General features: G+C 49.1%; 1 protein-coding gene across 1 annotated transcript; it reads left to right on the forward strand.

Moving 5' to 3' along the window:
* The first annotated feature begins 5,518 nt into the window (after positions 1-5,518).
* On the forward strand, positions 5,519-16,527 carry FBXO2 (F-box protein 2). The gene is made up of 5 exons (XM_060259064.1): positions 5,519-5,783; positions 8,028-8,154; positions 11,485-11,580; positions 12,192-12,327; positions 15,344-16,527. The coding sequence occupies exons 1-5, from the start codon at positions 5,531-5,533 to the stop codon at positions 15,476-15,478; spliced, it is 747 nt and encodes a 248-aa protein (XP_060115047.1). The 5' UTR covers positions 5,519-5,530; the 3' UTR covers positions 15,479-16,527.
* Positions 16,528-16,729: the final 202 nt, after the last annotated feature.

Here is a 16,729-nt window from a genome sequence, read left to right on the forward strand (position 1 = left end):
ATTTTAAAAGTGCAAGAAGAAGAAGAAGAAGAAAAAGAACAAACATGGAGATAACCATTATTGGCACAAGCCTGCAGCCCACCCAACAGATTATGAGCCAAGTAAACACAGTTTGATTTTAGGAAGACCAACAGGTGGAGAGTTTTACAATGCAAATATGAGGTTGGTCTGGATGGCCTTTGGAGGGATCCCTCACGACTTTTTAAAAAGCCGGCTCAGGGCAACAATTCCAGTTGCAAGGCAAACCTTTTTTTATAGGGATTTAAAGATCACAAAGCGAGTGAGCTTTGGAGTTCTACAGTACTCTGCCAGAAAAAAAACGTTTGCAGGGCTTGGTGGAAATTAATCCCAGGCTTTGCTGCATAAGCACCTGGGCAGGACTTGCGCACCGCCCCCTCTCTCCTCCTGCTCGACTTTCTCCATGCTCTCCAGAGCCAACATCTTGAGTTACTTGCCTGCGACAGACAAGACCAGACCGGTCCAGCTCCAGAGGCGGAGTCAGGAGAGACAGGAAGTGCTCAGCATCCTCCTATTTCTCCGCCTCCCTCCCCAAGGCTGGGACTTCAGAGTCACTGGATGGACCGCGACGACGGATGCTGTGGGTCTCCCCTTTCTTCGTGCAACTGGACCTGAGACATCTGCTGGGTAAGTTGGCTTGGGGTGGGGGTGGGAGGACGCAGGCCTGGGCTTCAAACTTCCCTCCCCAGTTTTGCTATCTTTTTTTTTTTAATATAAAAAGATTTAATTTTTGGGCCATGTTAATAAGGCATAAGCCAGCATAATTTTAAGAAGAAGAAGATATTGGATTTATATCCCACCCTCCACTCTGAAGAGTCTCAGAGCAGCTCACAATCTCCTTTACCTTCCTCCCCCACAACAGACACCCTGTGAGGTGGGTGGAGCTGAGAGAGCTCCCACAGCAGCTGCCTTTTTAAGGACAACTCCTGCAAGAGCTATGGCTGACCCAAGGCCATGCCAGCAGCTGCAAGTGGAGGAGTGGGGAATCAAACCTAGTTCTTCCAGATAAGAGTCCGCTCACTTAACCACTATGGCTGACCCAAGGCCATGCTAGTGACCCAAGGCCATGCTAGCAGGTGCAAGTGGAGGAGTGGGGAATCAAACCCGGTTCTCCCAGAGAAGAGTCCGCACACTTAACCGCTACACCAAACTGCTGTGCCATCTTTGGAGGAACAGGGTAATTGGTATAAATCAGCCCCCTTTTTTGTTTTTAGTGCAACATCCAAGTATTTATTTATCTGCTGTGTGAGATTCCTAAAGAAATACTCTTTTTTTTAATTTTATGGAATCATGTTATAAACAAGCATAAATACTTACATACATACAATAAAAGATCTAGTAAGAATTTTAAGTTATATAGATGTGTCTAGCTATGTAGACCATTTTCTATCCAAGGAGAGAGATCGAGATGAAAACAGGATTAAAGTTAAGGCAATAATTCCTGCATCAAAGTACAATCAATCTCATTGAACCCAGATTATCACTAAACTATTACATGAGCATCGCTAAGAATTCTTAACTGCCTAAACGGTTTTTATGCAAACTATTACAGATTATTCCAAAAATTACTGTTGAGTAATTACTATTAGGTGTGATTTATGACGAACACAGTAAAAGAAAAGGAAGGTAGAAAAAGAGAGTAATAAAAAAGTACTAGTAAAAGGAAAAGAAACAAAAAAACAAAACTGAAGAAAAATATTTAAAAACTTATAAGTAGAGAAGATCAAGATATTCTGGTTTGTGTGGTAAATCAGCTCTTGTTGATTGCTGAAAATGCTTTGCACTTAGCATGGATAAATCTTTTTTTTAAAAAATTGCGAGCTCACTTTTATAATCACCACCAATAAGGACGAGTGACGGCGCACCCCCTGAACGGAGGAGAGGGGCTTCTGGCCAAGCACATGGCGAGCCTTCTTCCAAGTCGGGGCCGGTGTTGCCTTGCCAACCTCCAGGTGGGGCCTGGCAATCTCCCGGAATGACGACCAGCACGCCCTCTAAGCTGTGGAGTCTTGTGAGCAAAAATTCTGCTCCGTGAACGACTGGCATGAAATTTGTGAGCGACTGCAGAAATTAGTTTGCTCTGGGCCCATTTGGCTTGAGCTGAGACAAAAATGGGTGCGTCGGAGGCTAAAAGATGGTGAGCGAGCTCACACTCACTCAGCTGAGAGGGAACACTGAGGACAACTTACCTGCAGAGGAAAGGGCTGCTTTGGAAGATGGACTGTGTGGTATTCCATCTGGCTGATGCGCCTCCCCTCCCCAACCCCACACCCTCCCAAGCCTCTGTCCCCTTCTCTCCAAGGAATTCCCCCATCCAGAGTTGGCAACCCTTCCTCGTCTGGCCGCCCTGCTTCGCAGTCTCTGGCTGGCAGCTGCTCTCTTGGGTGGAAGCTCTTCCAGTCTTCCACCTCCTGGTCTGTGTGCCCCCCCCTCGCAGGAGTAGGGAGAGACCTCTGCATTTGGGGAAGGTGGGGCCTGCAAAGGAGCCCCCTCACACCCCCTGTGGGCCCTGCGAAGATTTCAGCTGGTTCCCCTTGAGCAGGCTGGGACCTCTGTTCGATGGATGCTGAGTCACTCTGCCTTATCAATGATTATCAAGGTGAGCTTGCAATGTCGATTTCAGAGTGGGAAGCCCTGCCAGCAATAGATTGGGGGGGAGGGATGTTTTGAGATGAGGGAGGGGCCGGCAAGACAACCCCCCCTCCCCAAAGGGCACATCCCCATTTTTGCAGCTGCCACAGCCTTCTTTCTCTGCTGGGGTGGCCACCAGCCAGGATTCAGCCCAGGGAACTCTAGCTGCTACTCAGCTCTTTTCCTTTATTGGCATAAATCAGATTCTAAACAAGGCAGAAAAGAGATACTCTCCACTGTGAAGTGCGGCCATGAAGTCAGTTTTGCATAGGGTTGCCAATCCCCAGGTGGGGGCAGGGGATCCCCAGGTTTGGAGGCCCTCCCCCTGCTTCAGGGTCATCAGAAGGCGGGGGGGAGGGGAGGGGAATGTCTTCTGGGAACTCTATTATTCCCTATGGAGATTTATTCCCATAGAAAATCATGGAAAATTGATCCACGGGTATATGGGGCTCTGGGGGGGGCTGTTTTTTGGGGTAGAGGCACTATATTTTCAGTATAGCATCTAGTGCCTCTTCCCAAAATACCCCCCAAGTTTCAAAACGATTGGACCAGGGGGTCCAATTCTATGAATCCCAAAAGAAGGTGCCCCTATCCTTCATTTTTTCCTATGGAAGGAAGGAATTGAAAAGGTGTGCCGTCCCTTTAAATATGATGGCCAGAACTCCTTTTGGAGTTCAATTATGCTTGTCACAGCCTTGATCTTGGCTCCACCCCCAAAGTCTCCTAGCTCCACCCCCAAAGTCCCCAGAAATTTCTTGAATTGGACTTGGCAACCCTAGTTTTGCACCCCACAAATCGTGTCGTTCCACTGCCTCTCCCTTCCCGAGCCACTGGTGATTCTTTGCTTGCCAGTTTGGCGTAGTGGTGAAGTGTGTGGACTCTTCTCTGGAAGAACCGGGTTTGACTCCCCACTCTCCCACTCGCAGCTGCTGGAACGGCCTTGGGTCAGCCATTGCTCTGGTAGAGCTGTCCTTGAAAGGGCAGCTTCTGGGAGAGCTCTCTCAGCCCTGCCTTGTGGAGGGGGGAAAGGTAAAGGAGATTGTAAGCCACTCTGAGATACAGAGTGGAGGGTGGAGTATAAATCCAATATCCTCTTCTTCCTTCTTCTTCTTGACAGCTTCAAGAGGGGATTGGATAAACATCTGGAGCAGAGATTCATCGGTGGCTATTAGCCACAGGGTATTGTTGGAACTCTCTGTCTGGGGCAGTGATGCTCTGTATTCTTGGAGGGGGGCAATAGTGGGAGGGCTTTTAGTGTCCTGGTCCCACTGGTGGACCTCCTGATGGCGCCTGGGGTTTATTTGGCCACTGTGTGACACAGAGTGTTGGACCACTGGCCTGATCCAACATGGCTTCTCTTATGTTCTTATGGAACTCTTTGTCTGGGGCAGTGATGCTCTGTATTCTTGGTGCTTGGGGGGCACAGCAGGAGGGCTTCTGGCCCCACTGGTGGTCCTTCTGATGGCACTTGGGGTTTTCTGGCCACTGTGTGTTGGACTGGATGAGCCATTGACGTGATCCAACATGGCTTCTCTTATGTTCTTCTGTGACACAGAGTGTTGGACTGGATGCGCCATTGGCCTGATCCAACATGGCTTCTCTTATGTTCTTCTGTGACACAGAGTGTTGGACTGGATGCACCATTGGCCTGATCCAACATGGCTTCTCTTATGTTCTGATGGAACTCTGTGTCTGGGGCAGTGATGCTCTGTATTCTTGGTGCTTGGGGGAGGAACAGTGGGAGGGCTTCTAGTGTCCTGGCCCCACTGATGGCCCTCCTGATGGCACTTGAGGTTTTCTGGCCACTGTGTGACAGAGCCATTGGCCTGATCCAACATGGCTTCTCTTATGTTCTTCTGTGACACAGAGTGTTGGACTGGATGGGCCACTGGCCTGATGCAACAGGGCTTCTCTTATGTTCTTATGTGACACAGAGTGTTGGACTGGAGGGGCCACTGGCCTGATCCAACACGGCTTCTCTTATGTTCTTATATGACACAGAGTGTTGGACTGGAGGGGCCACTGGCCTGATCCAACAAGGCTTCTCTTATGTTCTTATGTGACACAGAGTGTTGGACTGGAGGGGCCACTGGCCTGATCCAACATGGCTTCTCTTATGTTCTTATGTGACACAGAGTGTTGGACTGGATGCGTTATTGGCCTGATCCAGCATGGCTTCTCTTATGTTCTTATGTGACACAGAGTGTTGGACTGGATGCGTCATTGGCCTGATCCAACAAGGCTTCTCTTATGTTCTTATATGACACAGAGTGTTGGACTGGAGGGGCCATTGGCCTGATCCAACATGGCTTCTCTTATGTTCTTATGTGACACAGAGTGTTGGACTGGATGGGCCATTGACCTGATCCAACATGGCTTCTATTCTGTTATGTGACACAGAGTGTTGGACTGGAGGGGCCATTGGCCTGATCCAACATGGCTTCTCTTATGTTCTTATGTGACACAGAGTGTTGGACTGGATGCGTCATTGGCCTGATCCAACAAGGCTTCTCTTATGTTCTTATATGACACAGAGTGTTGGACTGGAGGGGCCATTGGCCTGATCCAACATGGCTTCTCTTATGTTCTTATGTGACACAGAGTGTTGGACTGGATGCGTCATTGGCCTGATCCAACAAGGCTTCTCTTATGTTCTTATATGACACAGAGTGTTGGACTGGAGGGGCCATTGGCCTGATCCAACATGGCTTCTCTTATGTTCTTATGTGACACAGAGTGTTGGACTGGATGGGTCATGGGCCTGATCCAACAGGGCTTCTCTTATGTTCTTATGTGACACAGAGTGTTGGACTGGATGCGTCATTGGCCTGATCCAGCATGGCTTCTCTTATGTTCTTCTTCTCTTTCTCCCTTCCAGAAGATGGAGTCCCTTCCTGAGCCACTGCTTGTCCGGATCCTGGCCTCTGTCCCGGCGGTGGAGCTGATCCTGGTGTGTCGACTGGTCTGCTCCCAGTGGAAGATGCTGATAGACGGTGCGGCCCTTTGGCTCCTGAAATGCCAGCAGGAAGGGATTGCCGGAGAAGACGCCGAGGAGGAGGGAGGGGCCAACTGGCAAATGCTTTACTTCCTGCACAAGAGGAAGAGGAACCTGATCAAGAATGCCACCGGGGAAGGTGAGGGGGGAAGGAAGGTTGGAAAAAATGAGGGCGCAGCTGGGAGACCCTCAGCTGCATGCCCAGCAGGGGGGGCTACCGACAGCTCCATGGCAGGCAGAAATCCAGGAGGGGAAGTTTTCTGCACTGCTGCATGATCCTGTTTAGGAAAAGGTGCCCCTGGTGGGTTTCTGCCTGCCTCACCAAAAGTCATAGCATGGGGACCCTGCGAGGTAGAAGCCCGGATCGAACGCTTTTTCAGATTGCTTAGAAGTCCTTCATTGCCTCAGAAGCCTTGTGACAACCCTGTAAAGTCGGCCCATTTCCCTATTGTGGTGGGGGAAACTGAGGCAAAGAGGAGAGGCTGGCAAAGGCCACCGAAAGCTGACCTGGGGGGCTTCTTGGCTCCTGAGCTGGAGCAGATAATGCAAAATAATCTTTGCAAATTGCTTTGAATGCTCTGGAACACTGCCTGGTTAATGCGAATGGAGAAACGAGGGGACAGAATGTACTCTTGTCAGTTCATGCTCCAGGGAGAAGGTTCCATATCCGAACAGTCCCCTTTATGTAGAACTGTCCACAAACAGAACCCCAGTTCAAATAGGATGACAGGCTGAGTGAAAGCCTTTCTCTTGGCATGGGAGTTTTCGCTTTGTGCAAGGAATTTTTAAAAACGGTACATTAAAAAAAGGACGGAGCTTGACACGGTACAGCCCCTGAAGCGGTACATCATTTCAGGATCTCTTTTTAGTCACATGGTACAGCCCAGCCAGATGAGAGCCAGTGTAGTGCAGGGCTTAAGGACGTCAGAATAGTATCTAGGAGACTCGGGTTCGAATCCCCACATGCCATGGAAGTTTGCTGGGTGACCTTGGGTCAGTCACGCTCTCTCAGGCTAGCCTACCTCACAGTGTTATGAAGATAAAATGGAGGAGAGTGGAGAGTGATATAATCATCATCATCATCATCATCATCATCATCATCATTTTTATTTATATCCCGCCCTCCCCGCCGAAGCAGGCTCAGGGCGGCTAACAACATAGATCAATACATTAATTTTACAAGATATTTAAACAAAAACTAATTAACAATTTAATTAAAATTCTACTAAAACTCTAAAATCAATAAAATTAATATGCTGGTGCTATTATACAGATGGTGAATGTCTTAGCAGTTTCCCCCTTAGTCAGTGAAGGCCAATCGAAAAAGGATGGTCTTGCAGGCCCTGCGGAACTGTTCAGATTCCCGCAGGGCCCGTATTTCCTCCAGAAGCTGGTTCCATAGGCGTGGAGCCACAACAGAGAAAGCCCGATCATGGGTGCTCTGTAGCTTTACCTCTTTCAGCCCAGGGATAGTCAGCAAGTTCTTCCCAGCTGGCCTCAGTGCTCTCTGGGGTTCGTATGGGGGAAGACTGTCCCTAAGGTAAGCAGGTCCTTGGCCATATAGGGCTTTAAAGGTAATAACCAGCACTTTGTAACGAATCCGGTATATAACTGGCAGCCAGTGCAGTTCATGCAGCCCCAGCTGTATGTGCTCCCACTTTGGGAGCCCCAACAGCAGTCTAGCAGCCGCGTTCTGCACCAGTTGCAGCTTCCGGGTTCGGCACAGAGGCAGCCCCATGTAGAGGGCATTACAGTAATCCAGTCTCGAGGTGACTGTTGCATGAATCACTGTTGCCAGATCCCAACGCTCTAGGAAGGGGGCCAACTGCCTTGCCCGCCTCAGGTGAAAAAAGGCTGACTTGGCAGTGGCTGCTATCTGGGCATCCATTGATAGTGAAGGCTCCAGTAAGACACCCAGGTTCCTGACCCGGCACGCCGCTTTCAGCGGCGCCCCGTCGAAGACCGGGAGAGGTATTTCCAGAGTGCCCCGACCCAGGCAAAGGACTTCTGTCTTCGCTGGATTCAATTTCAGCCCACTCAGCCTTAACCAGGTTGCCACAGCCTGCAGAGCCAGGTCTAAGTTCTCTGGGACGCAGTCAGGCCGGCAATCCACTAGCAGATAGAGCTGGGTGTCATCCGCATACTGGTGACACACAAGCCCATACCTCCCGGCGATCTGGGCAAGGGGGCGCATATAGATATTAAATAATCCACTTTGCATTGCCACTGGGGAGGGAGGTGGGGTACAAACAGAGCTGACCCTATACTGTCTGGCACCCTAGACAAGGCTAACTTCTGCCCCCCCCCTCCCCATCTGCACTGATAAAGTCACCAAGTCACACGGGAGTGCCCAATTTGGTGCCCTTGTTCTGCCGTTTTTCAGAGAGCCTCGAACACTGGGTCGAAGTGGAAAGCGGAGGGGATGGCTGGAAAATCGAGGAGCTGCCTGGAGACTTTGGGAAAGATTTCCCCAGCGATGAGGTCCACAAATACTTTGTCACGTCTTTTGAGTAAGCTCCCTTTCTCTTTCTATATCTGTGTGGAGATTCGGGCAAATGTATGGGTGAATGCTGTCATTTCCCAGAAGCACGGCAAATGGCACAAGATGCAGGATTTACAGCCAGCTCTTATTCACTTATTTCGAAGACAGCAAGCCTCTTAAGTTCTTGCAGAGTCATGCCTACAAAGGCCAAACCTGCTGAAATCTCAGAAGGCGGAGAGGAGGCTGAATTCTAAGCACTAAGGCTTAATTCCTCATCTGCATGGCTGCAGAGCTATGCCTCCGAAATCGGTATGCAATATCAGATGGAATTCCAGTTTGTTGTCGAAGGCTTTCATGGTCGGAGTTTATTGGCGGTTGTAGATTTTCCAGGCTGTGTGGCCCTGGTCTTGGCATTGTGAAACCTGGAGTTCTCCTTTGTGAAACCTGACGTTCATAATGCCCCTGTATAAATCGATGGTGCGGTCTCATTTGGAGTACTGTGTGCAATTCTGGTCACCGCATCTCAAAAAGGATATTACAGCATTGGAAAAAGTCCAGAAAAGGGCAACTAGAATGGTTAAAGGTTTGGAACACTTTCCCTATGAAGAAAGGTTAAAACGCTTGGGGCTCTTTAGCTTGGGGAAACATCAAATGCAGGGTGACATGATAGAGGTTTACAAGATTATGCATGGGATGGAGAAGGTAGAGAAAGAAGTACTTTTCTCCCTTTCTCACAATATGAGCACTCGTGGGCATTCAATGAAATTGCTGAGCAGTCGGGTTAGAACGGATAAAAGGAAGTACTTCTTCACCCAAAGGGTGATTAACATGTGGAATTCACTGCCACAGGAGGTGGCGGCGGCTACAAGCATAGCCATCTTCAAGAGGGGATTGGATAAAAATATGGAGCAGAGATCCATCAGTGGCTATTAGCCACAGTGTATGTGTGTGTATGTGTGTATTTATATTTATTTATTTATTTTTCGTACTTATATTCCGCCCTCCCCACTGAAGCAGGCTCAGGGCAGCTATAAGAAGAAGAAGATATTGGATTTATATCCCGCCCTCCACTCCAAAGAGTCTCAGAGCAGCTCACAATCTCCTTTACCTTCCTCCCCCACAACAGACACCCTGTGAGGTGGGTGGGGCTGGAGAGGGCTCTCACAGCAGCTGCCCTTTCAAGGACAACCTCTGCCATAGCTACGGCTGACCCAAGGCCATTCCAGCAGGTGCAAGTGGAGGAGTGGGGAATCAAACCCAGTTCTCCCAGATAAGAGTCTGCGCACTTAACCACTACACCAAACTGGCTCTCCTATATATATTGGCCACTGTGTGATACAGAGTGTTGGACTGGATGGGCCATTGGTCTGATCCAACATGGCTTCTCTTATGTTCTTATGTTCTCCTTTGTGTCAAACTGGAGTTCTCCTTTGGGTCAAAACTTCAGAGAGACCCACAGAGAACTTCAGTTTTCTGGGTTATACCTCTGAGGCTGCTGGTCACGGTTGCTGGCGAAACGTCAGGTCTCACAATGCCAAGACCACGGCTACGCGGCCCGGAAAATCTACAACAACCAAAGAAATTCCAGTTGTCGGGGAAGGGATTGAGGCTTCTGCTGTTGTATGTGTGGGACGTCGCATAGCATCAGTCTCTAGCTCTTCTGTTGCCTATTTAGGCACAATAAATCATGCCAAATTGTTTAAAAGCAGTTCATAGTCTTTAAGGTGGAGATCCGGGAAAGAAGTTGGCAAAGCCGTGAATGGAGAGTCCGTTTGTACTCTGCAGAATGTTTGAGCTTTGTGCCTCTTGTAAAATTGTGAATGTATTTTGAAGCTTGTAAAAGCCTTCAGTGAAACAGGGCAATACGCGCCTCCCTGTTGCGTTCTCCTGCTGGGCTGCCAATTGTCCCTACACCGGCATGTGTGGAAAGAAATCTCTGGAGCGTCGGACTCTCCATTCAAGGCTTTACCAACTTCTTTCCCGGATCTCCACCGTAAAGTCTACGAACTTTTATTATGACTTGAAAGGACATTGGGTTTCCGGGTGATTTTTTTTTGCACTTTTGCTTGAATTGTTTGATAAACTTTATATTTTCATAATTGAGGCTGGTTTTTCGTGGATGCCTTCGGGCTTGTTTTTTCTTTTCCTTTCCACGTTACTCTTTGCGTTGCTAAATTGTTTAAAAGCGGCAGAATAAAATTATACAGTCAATTTTTTTTGGGGGGGGGGGGGGCGCCGTTCAATCAACGTTGACTTATGTCGATGCTGTGGAGTTTGCAAGGCGAGAGGCGTTCAGCGGTGGTTTGGCCTTTGCCTGCCTCTGCAAAGCAACCCTGGGCTTCCTTGGTGGTCTCCCACCCTAATATTAACCAGGGCCCGCCCTGTTTAGCTTCCGAGGTCTGATGAGACAGAGACCTGTTCGTGGGAAGGGCGAGCTATCAATCAAATCAAATCTGGGCCATCCAGATTAGGGCACGCAGAATTAATATGCCTTCATAACTCAAAGGCAGTGTGGTGTAGCGGTTAAGAGCGGCAGCCTCGAATCTGGAGAACCAGGTTCGATTTCCCACTCCTCCACACGAAGCCAGCTGGGAGGCCTTGGGCCAGTCGCAGCTCTCTCAGAGCTCTCTCAGCCCAAATAATGTCTAGCTCGTCACCTGGTGGTGCATAACACTAGAAGAGCTACAACTTCCAGGCTGCCAGACCATCTTAGGATCTCCTGGCTATGCTACACACACTGCCATGCAATTGTTATTATCTCATTCAGGTTCCTTTGGTTCAGCAGTTCACATTTTGCAAGGTTCTGAGAAGGCAGCAAAGCCCTTCCTTCCTTCCTTCCTTCCTTCTTTCCTTCCTTGTATTTTTGTATTTTTTTTGTATGTGTTTGTCTGCAGATCATGTCACCCTCTAATGATTGGCTCCTACTGGGGGCCTGGAGGATATTCAGGAAGGTGGCTGAATAAGCCTGCCCCTGCCTTCCGACTGGGTATTTCAAGGATAGTCTTCCATCCAAGTACTAAACACAGTTGACCCTGCTTAGCTTCCGAGATCTAATGAGATCGGGCCTGCCTGGGCTATCCAAGTCATAGCGTGATGCCCCAATCATAGCAAGGAAGGCCCCACTTATAGTCCATCAACAGTCTGAAAAGAAAAACCAAACAAAATTTCCCAAGGACAGATCTCCCCCCCACCCCCGCCTCAAAGCCATTGCACACCCACCCAGGCCCAACAGCTTCTCATAAACTAGTGTGGATCTCTGATTCAGCCCTCAAACTCTTCCAGGCAAGCTTTCGCACTCAGATTCACAAAACCAGGAACGCAGAAGGTGATCCACTCATGTCACCCTGTTGTGTTTCAGGTGGTGCCGCAAATCCCAAGTCATTGATCTCCGGGCCGAAGGGTATTGGGAGGAGTTGATGGACACGATCCAGCCCAAAATCGTGGTGAAGGACTGGTAAGTGGAGAGAGAGCCATCCAAACTTGGGCTTCTAAACTTTGGGAATATTTTATTTTAGATAAATTAGCTAGTTTTCAATCCCATTGTGGGTCTACGTCTTCTCCTTCTACGTTGCTTAAATGGGAACCTTTTTTGAAAAGGAATTTTGGTTCCTGCCTTCACACTTCAACGTTACCACAAAATGAATATCTTTCATTAATAACCTCGCATTGATTGTTTTCATAAATGAAGCCTTGAATCTTATGTATGTATCTATGTGTGTGTGTGTTGTATTTGAGTTTATTGTAACTGCTCCTCATTGATTTATCTATTTAGTTATTTAGTTTAGATTTGCAAAGTACCTTAGGTAGTGGGGGGCGGTATTATTATTATCAGTAATATTTTGGGTAGTATTGTGTTTATTGCAATGTTCTTTTTAGGCCTATACTCAACCTTGCATCGTGACAGCCTAATCTCAGGACTGAAATCTTCTCACTGTTTCTGTTTTGCTTACCATTACTTATCGTCATTCCATTTTATATTGTACTTGCTTATGAAAGTTTCAATAAAATCCGTTTTAAAATGTAAAAAATAAAATAAAAATGTGGGTCTGTCTTCTCCCCCTGCAGGTATGCGGCCCGATGTGACGCAGGTTGCTTGTACGAGCTGACCGTGAAGCTGCTGTCGGAGACGGACGAGGTGGTGTCCGAGTACAGGAGTGAGACTGTTGCGCTTCCGCAGGACAACGAAGGCGAATGGCATGAGGTGGGGACACTGGGAGAGTCTCGATGGAGGACACCAAAAAACAGCAGACAGGAGCTGAGGTTCTCCTTGTAGCCGCTCCTCTAGCAATGCAGCACACGTAGCAGAAGGCGAGAGGGCTGCTCCCGGGCAGGAAGTGGAGCTGGTCAGTTGGCAACCTTTGAGGGGAAGGATCTTTTTTCCAGACTCTCAGAGGGAACCCCCTTTCCTCTGTGCCCCAGCCTGATGTTTGGTGAGAGCCAAACTGGAGAGCCAGTTTGGTGTAGTGGTTAAGTGTGCGGACTCTTATCTGGGAGAACCGGGTTTGATTCCCTACTCCTCCACTTGCACCTGCTGGAATGGCCTTGGGGCAGCCATAGTGGTTAAGTGTGTGGACTCTTATCTGGGAGAACCGGGTTTGATTCCCCACTCCTCCCCTTGCAGCTGCTGGAATGGCCTTGGGTCAGCCATAGTGGTTAAGTAAGCGGACTCTTATCTGGGAGAATCGGGTTTGATTCCCCACTCCTCCCCTTGCAGCTGCTGGAATGGCCTTGGGTCAGCCATAGTGGTTAAGTGGGTTGACTCTTATCTGGGAGAACCAGGTTTGATTCCCCACTCCTCAACTTGCAGCTGCTGGAATGGCCTTGGGGCAGCCATAGCTCTGGCAGAGGTTGTCCTTGAAAGGGCAGCTGCTGTGAAAGCCCTCTCAGTCCCACCCACCTCACAGGGTGTCTGTTGTGGAGGGGGGGAAGATAAAGGAGATTGTGAGCCACTCTGAGACTTTTCCGAGTGGAGGGCGGGATATAAATCCCATATTTTCATCATCTTCTGATGTGTGGTCCAGAGGACATGAAGCTGAGCTCTGATTCACACATGCAAGGCAGCCAGAGATCCTGAGGTGGTAGAAGGGAGGGGTGTCACTTCACCCAGCTGGTTCTGGCTTTGAATCTCACTTTGCATAACTAATGCCCTGCAGAAAGCTAGACCCACGGGGTGGGATGGGGTTGCATTTTGCATTCAGCAGAGTGTTGGACAAGATTAGGGATTCCTAACGAAGAAGAAGATATCAGATTTATACCCTGCCCTCCACTCTGAGTCTCAGAGTGGCTCACAGTCTCCTTTACCTTCTCCCCCCACAACAGACACCCTGTGTGGTGGGTGGGGCTGAGAGAGCTCTCACAGAAGCCGCTCTTTCAAGGACAGCTCTGTGAGAGCTATGGCTGACCCAAGGCCATTCCAGCAGCTGCAAGTGGGGGAGTGGGGAATCAAACCCGGTTCTCCCAGATAAGAGTCCTCTCACTTAACCACTATGGCTGACCCAAGGCCATTCCAGCAGCTGCAAGTGGAGGAGTGGGGAATCAAACCCGGTTCTCCCAGATAAGAGTCTTCTCACTTAACCACTATGGCTGACCCAAGGCCATTCCAGCAGCTGCAAGGGGAGGAGTGGGGAATCAAACCCGGTTCTCCCAGATAGAGTCCACACACTTAACCACTATGGCTGCCCCAAGGCCATTCCAGCAGCTGCAAGGGGAGGAGTGGGGAATCAAACCCGCTTCTCCCAGATAAGAGTTCACACACTTAACCACTACACCAAACTGCAAGTAGGCATAGGGTTGCCAGCCCCAGATTGGGAAATACCTGGAGATTTTGGGAGTGGAGGCTGAGGAGGGAGGGGTTTGGGGCAAAGAAGGAGTTCAATAGGGTATAATGCCGTAGAGTCCACCTTCCAAAGTAGCCATTTGCTCCAAGTGAATGTATCTCTGTTGCCTGGAGATCCACTGTAATCCCAGGAGATCTCCATCCACCACCTGAGGTTGGCAACCCTGTATGGGCACCTTTGAAATTCTGACACAGTGTGGTGGCTGCAGAAATAAAATGGCTGTCACAAAATGGCTGCCACAAAATGGCCGCCCCAGGAGGCAGACCAGCCACACAACAGCTGCTGCAGCTGGTTGTTAGTCACACAGTGAAGATCTTCAGACAACAGCTGCCAAAACAGTGCTTTTAAAAGCCCCACCCACTTTCCAAAAATACCTGGTGGGCACCAGAAAAGGTGCTGGTCCTCAAGCTCCATGTTGGGGATTCCTGTCCTAGATATTTCTGGTGTGGGGTGTGGAGACAGTTGACAGACTTCTTTCTCCTCCCTCTTGTGACATGAAATCTTGGAGTCTTCCATGAATTGCTCCATCAGGCTGGCTGAAGGAAGGACTTCTTCAGATCAGGCTTCAACTGCATGTGGAACTCTCTGCCACAAGATGGGGCGATGGGCCCTGGGTTTAGAGGGCTTTGACAAAAAGTTTTAGGGGAGGGGGCAGGTTTCCCAACAGACATGATAGGTAAGTGGCTTTGTCACCAATACAAATGTTTGATCATTCCCCTCTCTCTAATTCTCCTTCCCCCCGTTGCGTAGAGCGGTAAGCTGCCGTACTGCTGTTCAAGCTCTGCTCACAACTGGAGTTCAATCCCGGCAGAAGCTGGGTTCAGGTAGCTAGCTCAAGGTTGACTCAGCCTTCCATCCTTGCTGGAGGGAAACTGTAGATGACTGGGGAAGGCAATGGCAAACCACCCCGTAAAAAGTCTGTCAAGAAGAAGAAGAAGATATTGGATTTATATCCTGCTCTCCACTCCGAAGAGTCTCAGAGTGGCTCACAATCTCCTTTACCTTCTTCCCCCACAACAGAATCCTGTGAGGTGGGTGGAACTGGAGAGGGCTCTCACAGCAGCTGCCCTTTCAAGGACAACCTCTGCCAGAGCTATGGCTGACCCAAGGCCATTCCAGCAGCTGCAAGTGGAGGAGTGGAGAATCAAACCCGGTTCTCCCAGATAAGAGTCTGCTCACTTAACCACTATGGCTAACCCAAGGCCATTCCAGCAGCTGCAAGTGGAAAAGTGGGAAATCAAACCCGGTTCTCCCAGAGAAGAGTCCACACACTTAACCACTACACCAAACTGACATCACCCCTTGGGTTGTTAATGACTCGGTGTTTGCACAGGGGACTACCTTGACCTTTAATTCTCCTTCCTCTTTCTCTTCCCAAAGATCACCCACACCTTCACCGACTATGGCCCTGGGGTTCGCTTTGTCTACTTTGAACACGGCGGCCAGGACACGGTCTTCTGGAAGGGCTGGTACGGAGCACGAGTCACCCACAGCAGCGTAACCGTGGAGCTGTAATGGCGGCCCTCAAGATACTGGCGCCGGATGAGCATTCGCGCAACGGAGTGTCCCTCATGGAGAAAGGAGGGAACTTGCGTGTGGTTGTGCTCAGGGCGGGATGAAGCGTTCTGCTTAAACAGAATCTGCCAGGTTTGGCGCTCTTGCTGTGATCCAGTTCTCTGGGAATTCCAGACATAGAAAGTTTTAAAAAGGCCTTTCCTTGAACTTGAATGCTGCCGCAATCCTGCCTATTCAAGACATCCACAGCTATGTATTATGGAATTCCACATGCAGGTGGCGCTGCTGAGCTAGGAATGGCCTCTGGGAAAAGGTTCTCCGTCCACCTCTCCCCACAGCTCATGAAAAACAAGTCTCGCGACGTACCCAGTTCCATTAGGCTTCCATGAATGCCGTCCTCTTCAACCTCTCTCAGCTGCCCTGCCCAAAAGCAATGCAGCTTTTGCACAGGCGAATCAAAAGGGTGTTTGAACCTCTCTGGAGAAACCACCAGGGGTGGAATTCTAGCAGAATCTCCTTTGCATATTAGGCCACACACTCCTGAGGTAGCCAATCCTCCAAGAGCTTACAAGGCTCTTTTTTGTAAGTTCTTGGAGGATTGGCTACATCAGTGGGGTGTGGTCTAGTATGCAAAGGAGGTCCTGCTAGAATTCCACCCCTGGAAACCACCCTCCTGTTTGGAATAGGACTCCCAAGATTAAGTCTTCAGGATAGGCTTCATGCTCAGAGGCAATCTACCCACCAATGTTCCCTCTGAGCTGTGGAGTCTTCTGAGCAAAAATTCTACTTCATGAGTTACTGGCATTAAAGTTGTCAGCTCCTGCATCAATTAGTTTGCTCTAGGGCCGTTTTTCCGGAGCGAAGACAAAAATGTGTGAGCTGGAGGCTAAAAAATTGTGAGCTAGCTCACACTAACTCAGCTTAGGGGGAACACGGCTACCCACTGAATACTGTTCCCTTCATGCCCTGCTGTGTTTCCAAATATGGCTTAGCTTGAAAGTAGACTTTATGGACAACAAAAATAAAGCTGAAACTTAAATACCAAAAAACCCCGGACAATGCAAATTCAACACCGGTGTCCAAATCAGCATCATTTATCAAATGGCGGTTGGCTTAGAAGCAGTTTTGCTTGCAAAAAAAAACAACTTCCGTTTTTTGTTTAATACTTCAAGTTGTGGGTGCTGCTGAATTTAGGGGGTGGGTGGGAAGGAAATACAAAAGGCCAATTTTGGAAATTATCAGACTTTTGAG

Source organism: Heteronotia binoei, chromosome 18 (assembly GCF_032191835.1).
Source record: "Heteronotia binoei isolate CCM8104 ecotype False Entrance Well chromosome 18, APGP_CSIRO_Hbin_v1, whole genome shotgun sequence".
Lineage (NCBI taxonomy): Eukaryota > Metazoa > Chordata > Lepidosauria > Squamata > Gekkonidae > Heteronotia > Heteronotia binoei.

Excerpts from the sequence above, each read along its gene's own strand:
- FBXO2 (XM_060259064.1), top strand. The coding sequence starts at position 5,531 with ATGGAGTCCCTTCCTGAGCCACTGCTTGTCCGGATCCTGGCCTCTGTC. Across the intron at positions 8,155-11,484 it reads TACTTTGTCACGTCTTTTGA|GTGGTGCCGCAAATCCCAAG; the intron begins GTAAGCTCCCTT and ends GTTGTGTTTCAG. Across the intron at positions 12,328-15,343 it reads ACGAAGGCGAATGGCATGAG|ATCACCCACACCTTCACCGA; the intron begins GTGGGGACACTG and ends CTCTTCCCAAAG.